Source organism: Molothrus aeneus, chromosome 1, assembly GCF_037042795.1.
Source record: "Molothrus aeneus isolate 106 chromosome 1, BPBGC_Maene_1.0, whole genome shotgun sequence".
NCBI lineage: Eukaryota > Metazoa > Chordata > Aves > Passeriformes > Icteridae > Molothrus > Molothrus aeneus.
Window position 1 is genome coordinate 69,255,341 of NC_089646.1, and position 24,475 is coordinate 69,279,815.

The 24,475-nt window shown below is 37.1% G+C and overlaps 1 protein-coding gene across 1 annotated transcript in view; it reads right to left on the minus strand.

Moving 5' to 3' along the window:
- Positions 1 to 4,235: 4,235 nt before the first annotated feature.
- The window catches only part of EXOC2 (exocyst complex component 2), a 126,316-nt gene continuing 106,076 nt past the window's right edge, over positions 4,236 to 24,475 (minus strand). Inside the window, exons 24-28 of the mRNA XM_066559032.1 lie at positions 15,004 to 15,059; positions 11,960 to 12,082; positions 9,632 to 9,693; positions 7,716 to 7,775; positions 4,236 to 5,805 (exon numbers count right to left, since the gene is read on the minus strand). Of these exons, the coding sequence (XP_066415129.1) occupies positions 5,712 to 5,805; positions 7,716 to 7,775; positions 9,632 to 9,693; positions 11,960 to 12,082; positions 15,004 to 15,059 (395 nt within the window). The 3' untranslated portion in view covers positions 4,236 to 5,711. The remainder of the gene's footprint in view (positions 5,806 to 7,715; positions 7,776 to 9,631; positions 9,694 to 11,959; positions 12,083 to 15,003; positions 15,060 to 24,475) is intronic.

Here is a 24,475-nt window from a genome sequence, read left to right on the forward strand (position 1 = left end):
CATTTTTCATGAACTATATTGAGACCATCAGCTATATTGAGCTATATTGAGACCATTTTATTTGTGCACTTTTGCCTGGGACTGGCAATGAAATTTTAATATTAAAAGTTTTTTTCACAAGAAAGAGGTGAAAGGCTGCCAGAATAGGCTATAAAACTAAGCATGTGTTAATAGCATCTGTTACAAATAAGGCTGGATTCCACTTTCCATTGTCTTACTCCTTTTTCCTCAAGTTGTTTAAATTTTCCAATTCAAAAGGAATTTGGCTGAAGATTTCTCTTACTTGGTCTTGAGCTCAAGGAGGGCTGCTTGCAGAAGAGTCATACCTACTACAAGCCTTTAAATAGTGGGGTTGTGAGAGGAAAGGAATACAGCTGTCTTCTAGGATGTTCAGACTAGAGCAATTAGGTACAACAAAGAAGCCCATCCAGTTCCCCCTTTTGCTCCCCAAAAAATCCTGCAGCAGATCTGTCAATGCAGCTGCTCCAAAAGCTGTTCTGGGCAGTGATAAATGCCACAAACCGTGGCATTTCTCACCAAGGCATTGTTTTAAAAGACTTCAAGGTTGCACGGGTGATTCTCCAAAGGAAAGCCCCCTTGGGTTGTCACGTAATACTGAAAGGAGTATACAATTTACATGATAAACACCTTGTTCTGAAATAAATACACCATTTTGGACCCACTCTCTTAATACCTTAAAGACAAGATTTCAGATCTCTGCAGCTCAAAACAGCACAAGAGAAATGGAACTGAATTGCACATATCTCACCTTTAATCCTTGGCACCACTGTATAAAACCAGAACTTAAAAAAGGTGAAGACAGAAATGGCTATTGTGCTCTGTTACGAAAACGGTGTTCCCTGTTACTCCCAGTTTTGCCTTTCATTTCATGCCAAAAGAACTCTAGTAAGTGATGCTAAGTCAGAAAACAGCCTGTCAACCACATGAAGCCAAAGTACTCTTACCACGTAACACAGCTTGTGCAAAATTATTTTTGCCGATAATTAACCATCTAGCTCCCTTTTTTATGGCTCTCTAAGAATATTGAAAGAAGCCAAGTGTCCTGTGTTAGCACTGTAGAAGCATTTCTAGGTATGGCAAACTCATGTGCGCACACTTGGCATTAATGTTTGATACAGAAAAACAGGAGAACTGCTATTGAGGCCATGGCAGGTAAATTGAACCATCTCTTTATCACTATATGGACAGGCTGGAATGTAAACAAGGATGTTTCTATCTTTGAATGGTAAACACACCAAATTCTCTCCTAAAAATCTTTTAAAGGAATTTACAAGTTACAATTATTTTTATTTTCAGAGGAGCATAGTCGCCCAGAACTCCCCCAGTTACACAGCTAGGCCAGAAATGCCAAAGGACTGAAGACCTAGTTGAAGTCTATCATCAAGTTAAACAAATTCCCAAATATTTCAACCTGTCTGGAAGGCTGACTAATTCAAATCATATTTGCATCTTACTACTTAAATAATGCATGTGCTGGGGCTTGTTTTGACAGTAGTCAGTCTATTACTAACTCCTGACTAATGCTAAAGTTTTAAGTGCCGTACAGGAAGTACAGTTCCTAAGAACTAGAAGCAGATTGCAGATGCTAGATATCCTCAGGCGTCTCTCCTTCTATCCCTGGATAAGATGCATCTCATCAATCAGATCCAGAGAGCCAAAGATTTACAAGGTTAAAGATCCAGATGTGAATTCTGAATCTCAGGCTTCAGCAGGAACACTGCATTCAATTTTCAGTTTCAGTGTGTTCTGATGAGGTTAAAGATATTTTCCTTCTAATTTTTATAGATATTATGCAATGATAAGAGCGAAATAACAGTCATGTTTAAAGTGTGTAAAACATGTAAACCCCCTCATTTCTAGTGAGTCCACAAATCTGTTTGGATACAAAGATCAGTATTTGCATCCCATTGATACAATCAATATTTAATATCCTCAGGAAAAATACAGCCAAGAGTATTTTAGCTGGACACATCCAAGGCTGTGGTCTGGAGTTGACTTGAATGTGGTCTGGCAGTAGGTTTAGAAGTATAAATCCCCTGTGCAGGACTGTCTCTGATGATCATGATAACTATGGCAAAAGATTCTTGAAGTTTCCTTCTTCATGGCGCCAAAACTGTATCTAGGAAACCGCAATCTTCTACCTTCTCTTAGATTAGAAACAGAAAATGCCTATCTGTACCTTCAACATTAAAAAGGAGTTGGATTTGAATACATTCAATGTTAAAAAGGAGTTGAGTTTGTGAATACTTTTAAGGTAAATTTCTTAGGGCATCGCTTAGCTAAGTATTAGACTTTTGCAGGTGAGGGATTTTTTGCTTCTCAGGCTCAACAGTGAAAGAGCTCCATGAAATTCTTCTATCATGATATCTGAGAATATTGCCATTACCTCTGCCTTTTATAGCAACAATTCTTGTTTTTTTTCCCCTGGACATACATAGGCCTGTTCTATCTGTATCTCACTACTTACCAATAGAGCAGGGAAACATGCTAGTGCATCAGAAATGTTTTTTTGGTTCTGGATGGAGAAAGGCTGCCTGGGTAGAAAACAAAAAATAAAAAAATCAATCTCACCTTCACCATAAAATACCCTCTCTTCAGGGAGATGCAATAGTTTTGGCAAAGGTTGAGAGAGACTGGACCTATTTTATAAGGCCAACAGTCACACGTTATGGAGCAGCCAAAAGCCCCCTGCAAAGCACAACTGCTTCTTATTTCCTCCTCTGTTGCCATACAGTGCAATTAAACTGGTCAGAGTCCTGGGAATATGTAAGGGGTTTAGCACACAGAATTCAACCTGCCTGATCCTCAGTCATCTCATGCCTTTTCTTATCCTTAAAATTCAGCACAGCCATGAAAAGTAGCAGGACTGTGGTTCTTTCTTTATTAATAAACCATGTGGATTTTAAAAAGCTATAGGAACATGTTAAATTTGGACAATGACACACTATGAGCACATTTCATAAATGCTCTAAAGAACGTCAACTAAAAAAACCTTTTGTGAGTGAGAAGGAACAGGATTTCTTCCTTCTTTCATGCTACTTATTTGAGTTATTCCATTAAGTCAACCCCCAGATATGTAGTGACTTTTCCCTATATTTATGCATTTTTTTTCCCCATCACTTGACAGGGGGATTAAAACTTTTTTTCTTGTGTTGTTCCCTAATTACATTGATGCAGCATTTGTTTTTTATTTCCTCTTTGCCTACCTCCTGAGCTACTCATGGCTATTCAAAATAAATGTCAAAATACAGTAATAGAAGAATGCCTCAGCATCTCCAGAGGCTGAATATCTCAACACAGCATATTATGGTTGTGTTTTCCTGTAAGTCTTTAAGTCAGATATATTTTACCGCCTTATTACTTTCTATATTTTTCACTTATGCAAGAAATAAAGCACTCTAGGTTTTTAATTCAGTGACAATTTTTTCTAGTTTGTATCCATTTTAGATCTTTCTAGAGGTTCAAGGTTCATGTAATAATCCACTTTATTTTCCCTTGTACTGTTTTCAGCATTTACCTTGCTTTAAATGTCAGAGCCTTTCACTTCTGTTACTTTGATTTCCTTGCTGTGTCTCTTCTCTGCAAGCTGTAACTGATGGTGTATTCTGGTGTGGTCTCCCTGTCTTTTCCCACTTTCAACAACCCTTTTTAAACTCAATTGTATCTTCCAACAGTTTTTTATTGCAAAACCCACACTGACCACTTCTTGTTTTTTTAATGTTCTTTTCAGAGGAACTGCAGCCTGCTGTACATTGGCTATGAAGCCTCAGCAGTCCCAGCATCCCCTCCATGCAAAGGGATTCCAATACCTCCTGTTGCAGCATGATGCTCACTGACTTCCTTAATCCACAAAGTGGATTTATTCAAAAGCAGTGCTCTGACTTGACTGTGAACATTCAGTCATATCAGATGGGATTCAAGGAACGTTTTGATCGATTCCACATTATTCTTGTTGCCGTCAACGAGATGTTCCGAAGCGTAAGTTACTTCAGAGAAGCAGTCTGACTTCAGGTTTTAAAGACAAGCAACAAGCTGCTGCAGCAAAAGATGAGTAAGAGAATGATCTTACAATAAAGAGATGTCTGAATATGTATATAGACAGTACAGATAACAGAATAGGTTTTCAATACTTAGAACATGTCTGATATGAATACAGAAATTGTAGACTGGCAAGAAATAATATTTCTTGGAAAAATGAGGAATTCAAGAAGAGCTTTTGACCATATCTCTTAATATTTTATTATTCTGAAGTGACATATTTTACAGAACTGGATGACTATTTCAGTTAATATCAGCAGTTGAGACTATGACCACCGCAGAATGGACAACACTTAACAAAACAACATTGCTCCAGGTGCTTAATGATAATAACATATATTTGAAGCCTGATACTTCCATTTAACATGCTTCTACTACTTAAACAAAACTTTTTAACAAGTAACTACGTGTGCATCAAACTTTCTCCAAAATTACATTTTATAGGAATTGTACACTGCATTTTTAAAGCACATAATTGAACTGGCAGAATAAATGAGCTGACACTAAGAAATTGTTTGAAAACTGTGCAATATTCCTGAAATGATTCACCCAAAATGACTGTAATTACAGAAAGAATATATTATTACTGCATTATTTAATTCCAAGCCATGATATCAATTATAAAATTAAACCCATTTGTTACCCCCCAAAACAATGGCAGCAAAATTGTTCTTCTCTCCTGAATCCCTATTTCCCCCCATACAAATCCAATAACTAGTGGAGCAAATAGGAAAAGAGGACTGACTAACAAGAGGAAGATGGTGGTAGTAAGCCTGTAAGAGCAAGGAAAGACAAGAAGAGTAAGAAGGAAGAAGCAAAATGAATGATGTATTGTGCTCCTCCTTACTATGTGAGAAGCTATTAACTATTCTACTCCTTAACACCAAAGAGTATTTTACCCGGACATTTTTTCTACTGATCTTATAAACTCTGAGTGCTTTTGTGTTAATTGCCAATGAAAGTAGATTTCAGATGTGAAGGTTACTATCAATACTCAAATAGAAGGGAGAAACATGAAAGGCGGTAACATGTTTAGTTAAAAATAGTTAAGAAATAAAAAACCCCAAGAAATCAGACTTACAAACACCAAAACTATAGATGAGAACAGAAAAAAAAAAAAAGTTACCATTTTTAAATGCAAAAGAAGCAGTGTACTTAATACGGTATCTGGACATTAATTAGTCAGCTCTAGGGGGCAACGCTTATTACATACTTTTCAATACTTTATAGAATTTGTGTCTTCCAGTCACTTCAGTATCACTCTACACCTAGAAATTAAATTGATACACTGAACAATATGACTAATACTCAAATTTGACATTTGCTAAAAATACATTTCAATGTATTTTTAACAAGTGAAACTGAGACTACAGAACAGTAATGAATATTTCTTCATGAGCAAATGTATGTAAACAAAATTGACTTAATTCCCTCCACAGAGTGAAATACAGTAGACAGAAAATCATTTTATCAAAGTATGTAGGAACACAAGTCTCACTCAGCAGGACACCCCATAACATTACTGAGAAAGTTGTATCTCAATTTATTTTCCAGTGGAATTCTTTTTAGCTTTTTTAGGGTGTTCAAAGGAATTGAAGTAGTCCAGAAAAATGTACAATGTTTAAACACATTTGTCTGTATTGTGTTGTTGTCTATGTTTTCATCATGGCTGATGAAGAAGCTTGGAAACAGGTAAGCTGCAAGTGCATGCTGCTTTTGAATTTGTTTAGCAGCTCTTCTAGTAACCTGTAAAGGGAAAACAGTTACAACTTTAGAAAATTCTGGAAAGGGAACAATTACTACAAGTTTTGATTATTCTGTCTGAGACTTCAGGTATCCTGTCTGCTTTTCTTGTGTAGCTGAATTGCAAATTTGGGTTCTCAGCCTTGTCTTTGGAAGGTATTTGTAGATTTCTCTTAAGTATTATGATTGAAAGATCAGAGATATTTTTACTGTTCCAGGAGAAACGTTAATTCACCACAGTCATGTTGTTTTGTCCCTAACAGACAAACTGTGTATGAGTTCATTTGGGGACATAACAATAGTTAATTTACATCTACCCAGCTGTCAAGAAAATACCTCGTGCAGGGGATAGTATCTACTATAATCCACAAACCACAGATGTGGGAGCAATGGTGTTGATGGGCCTGCTGTAGAAAATATTGATTGTAACACTGGAGATGCTTTAAGTTGTTTTACAGTCTTGGCTGGGTCTTTTACTTTCTCCTTAATCTAGGGAATAATGTGATCTCTGAATTTTCTGCCCTATTTCAAATGCGAGCCATATAGGGCAGACATGTATCACCTGAACTTTTTGGCATGCAGCATTACTGAACAGCCCAGTAACAGAAAAAACAAAATTACAGTGTGTGTTAAAAAAAACAAACGAGTCCAAGAATAGCAACTTAAACCAGAAAATCAGTATCTGCTTCCTCAGCGGGTCCTCAGGAAAAGGATCATGTCCATGTAATAATTTAGCATCATACTAGTGATTGTGAATGAGCACACAAACAGCTCTCAGTGAGAGCATAAATATGTTATTTTACACAAATACATGTAGATTACAATCACCTGCCTGGAAAAATGACAATTGCCGTGTAGTGACCTGGGAAACAGAACAAATTCTGCACTGTCTGGGGCTCAAAACACTGAGGCAGAAGTAATAATGATGAAATTCTTGATTCTCATTTGTCTCAGGAAGCTCAGATGCTTGTGACTAAGTGAAAAAAAAATTTCTACAGGTGTTTTGGAAAATTTGAGTTAAAAGATCTCTCCTTACTCAAAACTGATTTTTAACTTTAATGAAGCGTAAGATCTAAGTAAGATGAGGAGGTATCTTGAGACTTGTTGTGACTAGAGAAGAGCAGGTTTGACTACATAGACAGAGGACTTCTGGAAGAAGGCACAGACCACAGACCATTAGCTGCACAGTCTCTTTATGTGTCTACAAAATATTCTAAATTTTGACTGCTAAGTGCAAACTGATTTGATGCAGGAAAGTACAATGAAACCAATCTCTAGTTCAAGCCATCTGTACTTACTTACTACTCTACTCATTACAAATCTGTCCTAGTTGTACTCTTCATTATGCTGTGGTTGTAAAATAGACTATCAAGTATCTGGCTGTTTGTCAAAGGTCGTGGTGGTGGAAAAGGAAGAATCCAAAATTCCTCCTCCTGATGTTAAGAAAGAGCCACAGACCCTCTTTATTTGTTTTTTAAAGGAAACATGCCAGTTTTATGAGTTCCCCATACATCAGCTTGCAAAAGCCTGAACTTTGTTCTTGGCCATTTTTTTAATTGCTACTTAATTCAGTAAAACAATACAATGGAACTCACAGAAACCTTAAGATTATCAAGGAAGAGTAAAGAAGACAGATACTACAAGACAAATACAAAGCTACACTGAACTGAGAAGATAGGATGGGCAAGCAGGATATGTCACAAAGCCATTGGCTCCTCTAGGTAATTTAACAGGCCATGAACAAGGAAAGGACTGAGCTTTTTCACGGCTCTGTCCAAAAAGGCTTCTGCTCTGTAATTCAGAAGGGTCAAATATGGTGAAAGTTAATCCTTTTATATCAGGGTTTTCTTACAAGAGTAAAAAGCAATGGCTCCAAAGACCATAAAGGAAACAACAGGTTGCAATATACTCACTTTCTGTCAGTTCCACTTGAGAGCTGAGGCAAGGCTTCCAAAGCTTGCTTAAAGCTTGATCTACAAGGAAAACAAAAATACTCATATTCTGCTAGTACAAGACTCAGCATTTACAGTTTCTCTCTATAAATCCTATGGAAAGATGCTATATTTTATCCATCCTTTATTTCAATAAATTGACAAAATATTTACCTGAGACCTGATATGCATATGCAAATTGAATATAAAATAGTCATGGGGTCAAGCATGTGTCTTGATATTCCTAATGTGATGTACATCATACATCAACAGGAAATGTTTAATCAGCAGCTCACTGAAGACTGTCATGTCCTGGACTGTTCAAAAATTAACAGGTAGAGGCTAGCCTGCCTTCTGCCTAAAACTAAGTGACCATCAATCAGTATATGAAGAACAGATAAAACACTGATTTTGTCTCTCTGTGCTTAGTAGACAGACCACTGCATTCCGCCTTACACAAGAGTGCCTACAAAGAGTATTCCAGTGGGTTTGCACTAAGGTAACATAGTCGTAGAATATTTTAGGTTGGAAGGGACTTTAGGTCCAACCCTGATCTCAAAGCAGGGCTGATTTCAAGGTTAGAGGAGGTTTCTTTGGGCCATTATCCAGTCAAGTGTTGAGTAACTCCAAAGATGGGGTTCCCACCCCGCTCTGGGCAACAGGAGTGGAACAGAAATGAGGGAACAATGCAGGACCTGCACAGATAGGTAGAATCTTGTCAGCAAAAGATTAATATGGTGACTTATGGCAACTACTACTATTTACAAGTCCAACAATAAAAAACACCTCCATGAAGCTCTGGCTTTAAGGGTTCACTGTACTTTGCCCTATGACAGACAATATAATTTCAATTTTATCCAATTTGAGCCCTAGTTTTCTGCCCAGAAAACTGCCCAGTAGTTTTCTTTTAGTAGTTTTTCTTTTAGAGGCCTTTGTCACTATCAGAATAGGGAAGTGAGTACTCTGAATTGGAATGCAGTGACACCAGGGGACACTATGTGTGACTCTATGAAGACACATTAAGACGGCAATGTCTCCTACAAAACTGTTGATTTGTAAGATGATCAAATTACCACCTGCAGGGACATATAATGCCAATCTTAAAAGAAGTGAAGGTAATTAAAATAATGAATGAATCTGCCCATATCCAATCCCCACCATAATCACCTAGAAATTTCAATCAATCAGCTTTACTCAAAACTGCTGAAAGCTATGATAGCCTGTTTTTACATGCCTTGGCTGCATCAACCATTGATGGTGCTAATGCTTTTCCTTCTCCCTCTATATTAATGTGTGTGAGTGTCCCCCACACTATTTATCTTTGGTCTTGCCTCAGTGAGAAATGATAAATTGCTGAAAGCCTTTTAAAGGCATTGACTCTAGGAGACAGTGTGAAGCTGAATTCCCTTTCCCTGATTAGCGTGTGGAGAAGGAGCAGGGTATTGTATAAGCCTTATGGAGAACCCTAATTCTCCATATCCCTATAAGGGGGCCCTGCCAGTAGCTGGATCTGTAGACCCTCTGATCAATCTGGCAGGTTATTTATGTTTTATGAGATTGCTGCGAAAAAATGGATACAACTCATCAAGATCTGCTTGTGTCTGGCTTTAGCATAATTATCCTCACCAGTTGTACTGCTGTTAAGAAGTTTTACAATTTGTTTTTGGTGGCAAATACTGGTTTGTGTCTAAAAGTCGAAGTAAAAAACAACAAAAAACCCCCTATTTTCTTTCAACTGATAAAATCTTGCTAGGCTTCTGGTTTTTGTATATTCACACAGCAGATCACATATTCTATTTGAAGCAAAATTCCCTCATTCTACATTTACAGTATGTGTTTTTGCATGTTTACCAAGGATTCCATTACTCTGCAAAAAGTGACATTACAGCACATCTTACTTGCTTTCAGGTGTTAGGTATATGGCCACGGTATCCCTCAATGCACAGATTTCAAGTTTTGCCTAAAGACAGAAATACAAGTATTGAAAATATTGAAACAATGACGACACAATGCCCTTTCACCAAGTGGATACAAGTATCCCAAAGCTTCACCTTCTTGAGAGGCAAACACTATTGCACGCTGCCCTTGTAAGCAGCCTTGGCTTCTAACAGTTTATTTCCTGTATTCTTTGTTGCCATGCTACTCTGTCAGGAGACTGCTCAAAGGAACAATTTCATACTTTTGATTCAAGTCAAACTGTTTACATGGTCACTGTGTAGTAGTTAAAAAACACTGGTTTGTCTCTCAGTAACAGTAACAAATCTTCAGTTCTGTTTCACCTTTTCTGTACTGTGATAGCAAGACAGATGCAACTTTTTTCTTCTTTTTTTAAAAAATTAAATACAGTGAGCTTAACTTCTCACAGCACTGCTTAGCCAGGGAGAAAGGAAACACAAAAGTACAAAAATCTGCCAATACACATTTTGTGCTTGGTTCTTCTGGTGAATTAATTTTTTTTTTTTCATCAGATGAGGAAGCAGAATGATTGTACTTTGTTTCTTTTGTGTCACATGGCAGGCACAAGAGCTTGGGGATTTTATTCCTGCACTGTTCTGTGTGCCCAGGTATTAATTTTCACTTAGGCAAACTGTGGAGGAAACTGAACTCTCAGATTAAACAAACTTCATAGATCCTCTATTGGTGTTTGAAAAGTAAGCACTATCATCACAACTTTTATATGAAATAGAAACATTCTGGTAGACCATGAAATAATTTCATTTAAAAATACAAAGTGAACTTCATAAAAAATAACATTTTGTTCTTTTAAGCATAAATATGAAATTTAATCCAGTTAGACATTACAGTAACTGATCTACATGCACACACAACGTTAATCTTCCAAAACAGAACATTTAACAATGCAACACAGACAACTAATTCCACATCTAATGGAAGCCTTTGGCTTTTAGCTATCTCCCTCACCCCTCCTCTAGGTAGGAAGACCAGTAAAATGTATGCTTTTTTAGAGCTAGAACTTTCTGGCACAAAATATAACATAGCCACCTCAAATTTTATACTCATCAGAAATGCTTTTCTCAACACACAGTATTTTACCTCTTTTTATATAGTGCTCCAAGCTCAGGAGTTGTGGACTTTTTGAAGTCCTATGCCTAAGATTCTGGAGTCTTTTCTACATTTTAGGAGGTACCAGTACCCCCCTTCTCAAGTATCACAGCCTAAGTGAACCTGGTGGAAGGGCAAGCCCTGCAAAACTGTGGGTCATGGGATGTAGGAATACAGAGTGAGGCTTGAATGAGAATTTTTTGTTCAGTCTAGCAAGGCTTGGATGACTCTCACACTGCTGCTGTCTGTTAGACAGGATTTTCCACGTTCAGAGGAACAGAAAATGACCATAAGTGACAAACTTACAGTAAGGAGAAAAAAGCCTTTCAATTACAGGCTTAGGCAGCAAGTCCCTACAGTTGTTTAATCGGACAAAAAGGATATAGGCATAGCTTTGTTGTTATTCATAGATTTGGTTTAAATACAGAGTCAATCTTACTTGGCTGTGATCTTCCTATACTAATTCTCTCTCCAATGCCATTACTAGCAGCAATTGGAAAACAAGGCTTACCACTGGATATTATTTTCCCATCATAATGCAAGAATGCTGTCACGTACAACGAAAATAGGGAGTTTGCTCTTTTTCTGTTACAGCCATAGCAATCTGACTCAAAGGGATTTTTTATAAAAAAGTGTTTTTCTTAGAGTCTTTTAAAGCTTACCCAATAGCAACACCAATCCAGCTGTAAATAAAGACAGCAAAGCTATTCTGCCCATGTTACAACAACATATTTTAGAGAGAGTAAAACAAACAAGTGACTAGTCCTGCAAAGTCCTACAAGATCCTACTGCATTCTGTTTTAGGGATTTTTAAATCTCAAAATATCACTACATTGTTTTTGGCTTTTAAAGTGATTTTTTATGTCAGGCCAAAGAGAGTATTTGACAACATTTCAAAGAGATATCACTATGATGCTTTTTATTTCATAGAATATAGGTAGCCTTTTAATGCTGTCTAACACAAAGATAACCCTAAAATATAATAAACCCAAGAACCAGTATCCCAAAGGGTATTCATTCATAAATCTGAAATAGGTTGTAACGAATCCTTTTTATCTCCTTGCTTTCACTGCTACAATAAATCGAATGCCCAGATTATACCTCTGTCTGTTATTCTCAGTTTTCTACATTCAGATGTTTGACAGTACAAAGTATTCAGGTACCTGTAAAGCTCCATTTTTGCTGAAGGATGAAACACACTGCATCAGTCGACTCAGTTCTTCAGAGACTGCTTCTACAACCCTTGACATTACCCGAGGAACCAAGTCTTTAGAAATGGTAAACACCTAAGTTTAATGAAAGAAGAACCATGAGCACAACACCTGCATTAACAGAAGTATTTTAAAAACTAAAATTTCAATAAAAAACATAAACATCTTTGACTGAAAGATCTCACTTATTTTTATCAACATAACAAAAATTCAAAAGAAACTTGAATATGAAGGATGTCTTTTGATGCTTGCCCGGCACTTTGACCAGTCCCCTCTGTTAGCAGCAAATTTGGCTATGTGATTTGTGATAACCTTCTTGCTATACAAAAAAGCAGCTAAACTTCAAAATATGTACCTTTGGCTGATGGTTGCAGGTAGTCAGGTTTCTGTAACAGACAGCCGTCTTGTAGATAGCACCTTTAATTCAGATTTGTGTGTCTGACTGACAGTTACACATTCAGCCACTGTTTACCCATCATATATTTTGCTATTTCTTCTAGACTCCTTTATATTTGACCACTGTCCAATGGCTAGTGTTGTTATACTCGGTGGCAGAGATAAACATTTGACAGCCTGTGTGAGTATGAGGGTGTCAATGGATTTTCATTTAGATTCTGCCACTCCTGCCATTTATTAGTTCCCTGGCAAAAAAATTTAAACCTTACTGGTTTTCCCATGCATCAAAACAATCTTTATAACCACTTATTTGTATAACTTGTAAAAGTTGCATATTCAGAATAGTAACTGCATCACAAAGTTATTAAATCTATGCTTGAAGCAAAGTATGAAGATACCAATTTTCCTTAAAGGGAGTTTTACAGAACTGAGAAATTGTTGTGGATTTAAAAAACAAGAAAGTATGATTTTCTATAATGAATTCAGGAAAATGCAGGCCAAGAGGTTGGAATATAGGAGGAAGTGAGATTATAGCTTAGACACACCAAACTCGTGTCAAAGCTTAAAGGTGATGATAAAGCTGCATTAAACTGCACAGGGCTGGGAAAGAAGATGACACATGAAGTTGGACTGGTTTATGTAAGCTTAAGTTTGTGACTGGAGTGGTACAAGAAGGAAAATGAGATGTATAAAGTTTTGAAACATTTCCACACTTTCTGTTTTGAAAGATTCTAAAGAATTAAGTAGTGGATTGTTTTGCTGGAATACCTTTGCTTTTACACAAAGTTTAGATCCCATGTCTGACAAAGAAAATTAGTAACTGACAGAAGATATTAATATATATGTGTAAAAATCAACAAGAAAAAAAACAAAGAAAGAAAGATTCCTACAGAGTTTTCAGTGATTTAAATAAAGAATTGTGTAGCAGGCATTCCATAAGGCTGATCATTCCAAAAGGCAGGTCTGCACCACAGGCCAAGCACAGTGACTCCATAAATGGCAGCTACCAGCTGTTACCAGTGCTGGAAAGAGGTCATCTTATTCAGCACCAAACACTGCTGATCAATTCAACACAAACATACCAGGAACATGTCCTAAGATCTTCTACTGAGAAGAGAGTATTTCTGCCTGCAATGAGCACTCCTGAAGTTACTTTACAGAATCCAGGAAAAATAATTGTCAGCAAGGGTGACTCATCACAAATTTGAAGCCCTTATTTTGATTTCAGCTAAATTTGAATTCAAAGGTAGAGAAACAATTTTCTTTCCATTTCAGTCTATCCTTGCTGTTCATCTGATAGTTAATTTTTGCTGTTTCAAAATACAGAAACTTGCTGCCTAGCTAACTAAACTTAAACCTGACCCAGCTTAACAGAATTTCACCAGTGGAAATGGGAGTTTCGTCTTGACACACCTTCTCGTGTTTCTGTATATTTCACATCTAGAAATTTAAGAGGCAATGCTATTTAGGCCAGAATCGGTATCGGTCTCAATGAAGAGTGCACAGCAATGCACCCTTTTGCTGCAGCATTTTAACAAGTATGCATGCTTACAAGCCTACCTCAATAAGTCACAAATTACTTTGAATTTTTTAAAGCAAAACCTCTAATTTCCATTTTAATCAATTTTCACTACACTGAAAAACATTATTAAAATTGTTATCATGTTGGTATATGTTTTTAGTGTTTCTTATTTCCTCATTTGGAAGCATTTGGTAAAATCACAATGCTTCTGTGGAAATGCTTCTGCTATAATTTAACACTGAAATAGTATAAAAAATACTGCAAGTCAAAGCCTCAAGTGAATCTCATTATATTTTAATTACAGGGAAAAGGTACAGCAGCCATACTTATGGTATTTTGGAAGGTAAGAGAAATATTACTACCAATGCTTCTACCAGGAGCAACTGTAATCTGTTAACACTCTTGATGATTAGAAGAGTGATTATGTAAAACACAGGCTCTAACTTAAAGAACCATAGAAAATTCCTCCATACAATCCCAAAAGGCTAAATAATTGCAGCCCCTCCGAGTTTATTATGTTATAAGCAATGTTTTAACATGTACTTCCTAGCCTAGGTAGCCATTAACTACTTAGGTATTTCAAACAGTATTTGTGCTTACAAGAACTATAAAAGTTTCTGTGTTTAGCTTTCCTATTGTATGTAAAAGACTGACATATCTTGGCTTTTCACTCTGAGTGGCATGTGTTGAACAGTTCCTTCAAGGTGAAACAGAAGGTAATTTACAGATGTTTTGGAAAAAAAAAAGGTAATCAGAGAAAGAGAGCATCATAACTAGCTATATATCTATATATTATTTGCATGGAAAGGGAGAATTTAACTTTAGCATTTGGCTTTCCTCTTTATCAGATAATGGAGACAAAAAGGTGTAATGGAGTGTTAGAGAGGATAAACAGGAACTACTCATCTCCTTCTGCCCATAAAAAAAGTTAACAGTTGCATAACAGGTTGGCTAAACCTAATCTAAACCATATCTATAACAAAGACACTTCAATAAAAAAAAAATCTGGGATTTACCAGCAAAAGTACACTGAAATCATATGAATTTAAGCATGAAATGATCTGAAGTTTCTCCTCACCTCTGCATGCACAGCAATGATATTCACTAATGCTTCTTTCAAGTAATTTCTGACACCTGAAACAAGAGAAACAAATAATTACTTTCATTCTGTTGTCTCAACACCACCATAATATTCTGCTGTTCAATACTGTACTTTTTATTTTCATTTTTTTACTACTACTTTTGCAATCAGAGGCAGAAAGAGAAAGTTCTATAGCCACACCACCAGACTATTTCCTTTTTCAAATCAAATGGAGAAAGGCACATTTCCTTACAGCAGAAGGTTAAAAAAAGCCAGTAGGTTCCTGTTTTAGTATTCTTCTCTAGCAAGATAATTTCACCAACTTTGCAATTTAATAAAAAAATAGCATTATTAAAAAATACATTCTGGATGCTTTGCTAGAATACACACACCATGGCACAGAACATGCACCACAGTTGATAAGTTCTAAAGAACAAAGTCAAGAGGTTTTGTTTGTATAACAGTCTTCAAGCTCTTACTACTTTATCAGCTTCTCTATCTGTGAATTATTACAGATAGGAATAGCAAGGTCTCTTGTTTATCTGAAAGCGGTTCAGAATATATTACTCATGGCAGTTTATAGGAGATGTCATGCCTTAGTAGAAATTTCCTTTTGGGGAAGGTGGAGAAGTTAAATAAGCATTTTCTTGCCAAGCTTATGAAACACTTGTCAAATTACACTAAGAAGTGAATTCTAAACAGAACATCCAGCAGCATGTGCTTTAGTTAGGACAGGCTCTTAGTACTCTCTGCTGCTGTAATTCTGTAACTTTCCCAGCCTGTACTCCAGTCATCTAAGATTTAAAATAGGCAAAAATCTAAAATTGCCTCACGTTTTTTTTATGGCAAATTCACTCTAGGCAAAGGAAAATTAGAAAGAATTCAGCTCATTAAAGTATGTACAAATGCTGTAAGTACAAGTAACCGAGAGAGGGTTAGTGATCCACATGACCTCAGCTTCTGATTTTGATTAGTCTACCACGAGTCAAGAGCAAGTGCAATGACCCATCCCTCCCTTCAATATAGTCAATTGACAGTAAAATACAAGAATCATGGACAAAGACTAGTGAGACCACACAGCTCAGAGATCACAGTGTGATTAAGGCTAATGCTATAAAAATTATGAAGTGAACCTTTAATCAGTTCATCTTGCTCCACCTTTCCTCAGATAACACCATCGCAGAAACTTAGTCTTGCTACAAAAAGCAGCTTTAGAAGGGGTTACCTGAGCTCATGAAAATGAGCTATTCTGTGAGAAGAGTAGTATCTCACTATTGCCACCTCAGTCATGCTCATGTCTTTAACCATTGATCCCAGAACTTGCCTCAAGATCTAAGAAGGTGACACTTTTTATTTGTTAGACAATTAGGGATAAAACTTTTATAAAAGCAGGACACAATGATGACCTGTCCTTGGCAGCACAGGACTCTCTTGCATGAGGAGCAAGCATCTAGGGATGCAGCCTGGATGTCAGAAAAATACAAGCCTTTCTCCACACATTCCAAAACATCTCTAGTGCCTTTTCTCATTACCTTTATTCTTCCCCTTGAAAATCTCAGTAGCTTTTTTTGTTCTGTTTATATTAACCCAAAGACAAGTCAAACAGTGTTGTATACCAGCTTGCAAACCTAAAATTTCTTTCATCTTAGTGAGGAAGTGAGGGAGGAATAAAGCAACACCAAAAATTTTATGAAACTGAATTTTTCTCCTGCCCTCTAACCTTGCAAAACAAAGCAAGAATGTTACACACCAATACTCAAACCACACCAAAAGATCACAGGTATATGTGGAAATGCAACACCCCCTTCCTTTTTCCTCTTGTACTGTTTTCCTTCTTTTACTTCACTCTGCCCTTGTTTAAATCCTCTGCATACTTCATATCACAGAGTTCAAAATTTCTATCACACCCCAGAAACAAATACAACTTGACCAGAGACTGAACAATGGTATGTATATCACATCAGGGTGAATTTGGGAGCTAGTTTGCAGTGAACCTCTGGGTGCAAAGTGTTGCTTTTGGTCTGCCAACCTATGCGGTATTCAGCTTTTGGCTGCCTCCCAGCCTCATCTTGTGACAGTAGGATCTTTCATGTGGAAACTTTGATTTTACTTTTGCACAAATGCTGCACAAGATTAAGACTTTGACAGTCTCCCTTCTCTAGGGATACCTGAGCACTGCCATGGCACGTTCCTTAGTCAATCAAAATTTCAGTTGTGACCTAAGCAGCATTTCTTTGACCCAACGGGTGTTCCCTAATGAAGTATCTCACTCAAACCCTGCTACTGCTGGGGAGCAGTAAGGAAAGTACAGAGAGGGGGCTGCCATGTCAAACAGAGAGGGCACGTGTGTCTCCTGCAGAGGTGGCCAGCATGCTGAGCTGGGAAGAAGTGTTATCAAGGAGGTGAGTGAAAAATTGGAGTGGATAGACTGAAATGGGTTGTGTAAGAGGGTGATGTGGTTCCAAGGAAGAATCCTCATTTCCCACCTATCCCACCTAAACCCCCGAGGTAGCGAACCTCTTCTCACACATTTGTGCAACTTGGCTCAGGGTAGGAGCTGCTAATTCTGTCTGCTGCTGCAAGCACTCAAATTAAACAGCTTTTGACTGTGCTAGTAAAAGTTGCCTATCACTATATCTGCAGAAACTTTCCATAACATATTTCATGAAGAGTGAGTTACCAAGTTGCCATCACTGCTATAACTACCTATGTACTGTTAATTTCTAAAAGCATGAAATACCAATATCAGAAACATTAGCACCAGGTATTGAACACCACTGCCTGATGGTTCTCAGCTAAGGTAAAATGGTCATTTATGTCAGAGCTCAGAATCAATTCAGTAAATGGAATGGAGATGGAAGCTATGGTAAAAATGAAGTGAGACTAGTTTAGTATAGCATATTGTTAGCCTATCCCAGCTGCAGGACAAAATTGTTAACTTAAACTCAGTGAAAGGGCATAAGCAGACCTATTTTATCTTCCATCCCTGTACCATGCACAAGGACGAATGGGTGAGCTAAGAACTTAAAGGAGATAAGTGCTACTGGGATTGCAGGAAATAATTAGGTGTTCCTGACCTTTCATAGCAGGCTCAGTCCTGCAATGACTGCAAGATCAGGGAACTCAATACCAGCACAAATATTTCCTCTGTTTCTTCAACAGGTTTTACAATTTAAGAGCAGATAATTCAGCACAAACTGTGCAAAGCTATGCAGTTTAGAGACAGTCTATGTATATCAAACTGCAGTTGCCTTAATTGCAGCATTTAATAACATGGAAGACCTTGTCTTGGTAAGCTAAACAAATCAAAACCAGAAAGAACATGCAATTGCACTCTAAAAATTCCAGTTAGTGGAACCAGACAGGGAAAGAAGGGAGAACTGTGCAAGGTGAAGAATAACATAGGCACAAGAAAGAAAGAAGGAAGGTATAAATGAACTGGCCATCAGTGAACTTAGGCTGGAAATTACAGGTCACTGTGTAAAGGTTTACTCTAACTGAGCTATGAAAGATGTGGTTTTATGACAATCATTGATGTTGGTGGGGGTCATTTTCCTACCACAAATAGAACATAAGTAAAAAGGGCATTTCCCCCCAGCCCTCCCTTTTGTCTTTTTTGTGAAGGATTTAATTTTTGGATGTGGGGACAAAGCCAAACATATCGGAATGTCAAGACCTGCAGGCATAGTTAATAACTGTACTATATTTTGAAATGTTACAATTAAAAAATATCCCGTTTCTGATTTATATCACTACTGTTTGTGGCAGACTTTGCTGAAGCAAAGTATTACTTTTCTGGAATATGATTCACTGGAAACACAAGCCGCAGCATCCAACTGTGAATTTGTTGTGAAATTCATTTCAAAATGAAAAAAATCTGTCTAGAATAGAATTTTTGTGCAGCTTTCTCTACAACTGTTCAGCGGCCCACGCAATTACAGTTTTTGGGACACCATGCTGCCAGTCCTATTATATAGCAGTGAAAGCTAATGCACCATGCAACTGTAGATTGCAACTATTAGGCTAATCAAGTGAAACATAACATTCTTAAGTCTAAAATACCTCTTATTTAGCATATTGAAGGACAAATACAATGCCTTTCCACTGCTTCTGACAGAAATGTGTTACAGAAAGTCTCAACAAGCCCTTGCAATTTCTCTGAGGAAAATGTTATTATTCTGTTACAACATAAATGCATTCCACTCCCACTCTATTCTTAATACCAAAGACTGACTTGCTGGAATTCTAGCTGCCACTAACAAAGCCCCAGCATTGCTTTAAAGAAAAATGAATGGGAAGACTTAAGAAATAAAAATGAAGGACAATTTCAGCCATCAACATCACAATGGCTGACAGAAACTTTAAAACAGCATCTTCCAATTTTGGACTCTTCACTGTACTTTTTACCAGAGAAACATATAACAAAATTATCCATTAATCTCCAGTTTACAGCACCTATTAATTTTATTTATTTATTTATTTTGTTTACAACTTAAATGTGTCAGTCTACATTTCAAAGCAATTTTAGCAACACTGTAAAGCTGTAGCATGGATGACTGTGTGAATGATGGGAAAAGCAGAAGGGAAAAAGGTTTGTGGTTCTGAGGAGTAACAGAAACCAAACTTTTAGCTTGCCAATACAGGAGTCATTCAGGAGATCTTCAGATGGTGTAGTGCTACCAGTTGTCCCACTTGTAGTTAGTTCTCAGAGATATGTTTCCCCCAAGTACTTATATGACATCGTTATACTACGAAACCCCCAAAGTGACTGAATAAGCATGAAAGAGCTGGGACTCATATACCACATGTGTAATTCTAAAACACAGAGAGGCTACAAAAACTTGCATGCAAGAAAAGAGCAAAGGTTGCACACACAGCAAAACAGAACTCATCTGGCTGCTCCTTCTGTGACAGAAGCTAACTTGGGTCTTCAAATGTTCCCAGTCCTTCTACAGTACATTGATAGTGTGAAGGATGATATAAGCTTCAAACATTTTTTAAGCCCTCTGCAGACTCAAGTTCAAAGAATGAGCTCAAGTTCAGTGAGGACAACTGAAACACACAGGAAATATTAACCCAGGCAGATGGGGCTTGACACACTTTTAACTTTTGTGAGATTGGAACCTCATTTGAGATGGACAGCTGGGAATCCAGCCTTGCTGCTGCCTCTCACCAAACCAGCCTTTTAGCTTGCCTCTTGTGCAAAAAGGAGGAGGAGAGGATAAATGCACATAACTGTTTAGAAAAAGCAGGTGATGTCAGCAGGTACCTCTGCTTATTAGCAGTAAACCAGACATGAGGATGAGAGGATATGAAGAATCAAAAAAAAAAAAAAAAAGAAAAAAGGCAAATTTAGTTAAAGAGAAATCATGCAGGAATACTGAAAGCTACTGTTCCTTTCTGGAGGAGCTAGAAAAGCCATCCACAGGCAATTCTACAGTTTGACAGCTGCCAATTTTTTTTTTTTTAAATTTTAAATAAAGCAGAGAAGAGTGAACAGCTCTTAATATGTTGACTAAGCTACCAGTCCTGTTTCATGACTGAGTTGACTGACTTATTAGAAACCTAAGCTCAGAAATGAGTGTTGGGTAGGCACAGAGCCACCAATTTAGGGAACAACAGAGACCATTCTGAGACCATTCTGTAGGAGGTCAATACTTAACTGGGCAAACAACTGCTGCTGGTGGTAGCAATGTTTCCTAGTGCTTCTGAAAAGAGAGCACTAAATTTGTTGGCCTTGAGGCTTGAGCATGACTTGGTAGAGATAGGAAAACTGATGCCTGGGAGTCTGAAATTTTGCATTTTAAGACACATCCAATTGTATGCAGCAGTTTTTACAATTTATTGTTCTGCTTGGTGGGTTATGCCAATAACAGTCAATCAGTCTGAAACCTTTTTCCTGATTAGTTTTTAATGAAAACTTTAAAAAAAAATAACGTACAGAATTTGGTGATCCAAAGAGATTAATATTTTTTATACCTAGCTGCAGAACAACAATAATGGCCTGTTCCTGGACATTTCATTTGCTAAAGGAGGGTGAATGCAAAAAAATGATTTAATCTGCTCTGTTCTAACAAAGGAACTGGTTTTTAAATTTTTTGATATATATTCTTTTTAGTTACATTACATCCTACTGCCAAATTTAAGCAAAATGGTATTGGAAATGTTAATTTCTAAGCTTCAGATATACCATGCCAAACTTTTCAGCAAGTCACACTCAAAGTGTTCTGAACTGTATGTCAGTTAAGCTCCTGCAGCTCTTCTGTAAGTTTTTAATCTGCTATGTGAAACTGTTGGGAAAAAAAAGCTGCACACATCTCCTGCAAGTCGTTAATCAGTGCTGCGTAGTGCACATTAAAAAAGAAACTAATGAATGGTATCCAAAGCCATGTGGATGTAACTTCTTTAAACAGTCTGATTTTAACTGTCAAGTTTCCTCTAGGTTCTGGCTGCACTGCAGCTGCAACAGCACTATTTGATGCCTGCTTTAACTAAAATTATCCTGGCACAATTTCTAGAGTGGTCACATTCTTCCCCAATGCAGCTCCTGTTACAGAAGCAGTGCTAGGGGCTAGCAGGATTCCTTTTGGGATGGCAGAGACAATAATTTGCATTTCTGCAACTCTTGAAAAGGCAGTCTGTGCTCTGCAACACACCAAGTGAGCCCTGTCCTGCCCGTGCAGTCCACGTGGGAGTTTCAAGCTTAGATGGATGCCTCCTGATAAACCAAGCTGCCCCACACACACCCCACAGAATTTCACTTTTCAATCTAACCTAAACAATAACTTCCACCTAAAATCAAGTAATCTCTTTCCAAACCCCAAACATTTACACGGGTAAGGCAGAATGGGTGGGAGGGGGAAGAGGCTCTACAGAGTAAAACACTGTCTGAGGTCACAACAGGTCAGCAGGTCAGTCAGCACTGCCTCCATGCAAAAGCTGCTGGAACAATTTTAAAAAAAGGTTAAATGTGTAGAGGTGTCTTGGTAGAAAAATTTTAATTTACAAGATCTACAGATAACTCCAGGCTTCCCATACTTACGGATCACTGCCTGACACCTCCAGTGCATGCAAAGATCTATCAACAACCTTATCCCAAGAAATGAACAGGAAGCAGCACAGACTAAAAGTGAAAATTCAGATGAACACCAAAATATTTTTATTTTTAGGCTGCAGAATTCCAAATAAACATGACTTATAATGCACCTTACATGTAAACCATTTCAGAGACTCGGGGTACTGGACTGTGAGGTACATATAGCAAAAACCAGTTTACATTATGTTGGTATTGGGAAGGTACTTATGAAGGAATATTCCTTATATGAAGGAATAAACTTATTACTTGAATTTTTAAGAGCATTTAACTTGGATTTGAAAAAAATAGACCAATTTGGATTTAGAATGAAGTGCCCAGGATGACATGAAAAAGACTGACATCTATCTACGAGAACCAACAGCACAGCATGCCTGAGGCTGCATTAAATGCATTTGAAGAAAGGTGTTGGCCCTCACAACTATTCAGAAATCTAATATTTATAACCAGGGAAAGTTTAATGTGACTGATAGTCTGTTTAACCTTGTATGTTCCCAGAACAACAAACTGTATTTGCCTCATTAGAAAATGCCCTAAATTATTTAATGTTTCTGGAAAATTATTTTGAAAGCCAGCAACTACTTCCAATTTCTAGAGTAAATGTGATACTCCATTTAGAAAAGTAGTCTTTTAATTTCCAAGGAGCCTGCACCTTGCAAGATAGTTCCCTAACCTATAGGAATAGACAGAAACCTAACTTGTTTGCATGCATAAACCTTCCATGAACTACAGCACTGGTATATGAGTATTTCACGCTATTTTACTGAAGTGCCCCCACCCACACAGTGATATCATCTAACCTGACACCCCACAGATGCTAAAAAAAATATATATATTAAAAAAAGTAGAGACGTGACTTGGAATTTCCCCATGGACATAACAAAACAGCTCACCTTTATACTTTACAGCAGCACAAAGGTTTCTCCCTTAAAAGACAGTTGATAGGAAATCAGCTTCAGCTAACGGTACTACCAGTGGCCTGTTTGCTAAATTAAAGCAGCTAGACAAGCCTGCTTGTTTCTTCCTAATTACTAAAAATACATTTGCTATCCTGCTTTGTTGTTTGCCCTGAATAAAAACATTTCCAGAAAACCGCTTGCAAGATGCTAAGCGCAGAACACATGTCTGGCAGTAGCTCTCAAAATACAGGAGATCCACCAGGTCACAACCTTTACCACCAACTAAGTGGCCTTATTTGTTTATTATATTCCCTCCTTGTTTGACTCACTAGTATTTTTCAACTTGATTTAAAAAAAGTTAATAATTAGTAGCTGTCAAAAACCAAACAATAAGCAGTGCAAATAATGGCTTTCATTTACTTATTGCTTCTGTTTGCCCAAAGAAATACAGACACCACCTCTTAATTTTAGAGAATTAAATGGACATTATCACATTCAGTAAATTCCTTACTTCACAGTAAGATTTATGCAGTCTGATTAATAACACTATTTTTACAATAATTTTTCACAATTTTTATAATCATGCTCGAAGGTTTTTATAACCTTTGAACATGATTATAAATATTTTTAAAAATATGTGCATAGTATATTAACAAACAAATACAGATAATACCATAATACCATTAAAAATAAATACCATAAAAAAGAAAAAGGTAAGTTAGAGGAAAGTAATTATTTTAAACCAGTCTAGAATGAAAGACATAATTACAGCATTCACAGAATTTTATGGATCCATATGATACACCTGAGCCAAGTTAAATGTCACACAACTGCTCCACTGTCATTAAAGAAGAAAAACCCACTTAAAAACAGGGACTCCAGAATCTCATTTCAATTTAAACAAGAATGTGAAATTTCTCACTAGGCCACTTCCTGCTATTGCTGGAAACATTCCCTCCTTTAAACGGAGATGGATTTCAAGGTACTGTACTGAATGTTGTTTTGAAAGTACATTAAGAAGAAAATGTGAACGTGTAGGCAAACTGGAAACTCTCTGGAGAGATTACCCACTTATTTAACCACATTTCCTGTTTTTTAACCCATTTGTCCTAAGTCACTCCTTAGACTACTGACAAAAATAGATACAAGTGTGCTATAAATAGTTCATTAGCAGGTTTTTCTCAGTAAAACTGAAAATGTTTTGATAAATCTATTGTTCTTACTAGCTCCATACTAATTAAACTGTGAATCAGATTAATGTTTTCTTGAAATTCTTGTCTGCATAGCTCATGGTAATTATAAATATAGAGTGCCTTAGGAATCTGAGAAAAAGTCCCGAGAACTAATAGTGACCTAAAAAATAGCTATCAATAATTGAAATTTAATCAAGAAATTACTGGTAACCTATGTGACAAAGTGCTTTTACAAACAACAGTACTGAAGCAAGGGAAGAGGCTGATCACAAAAAGTCATAACC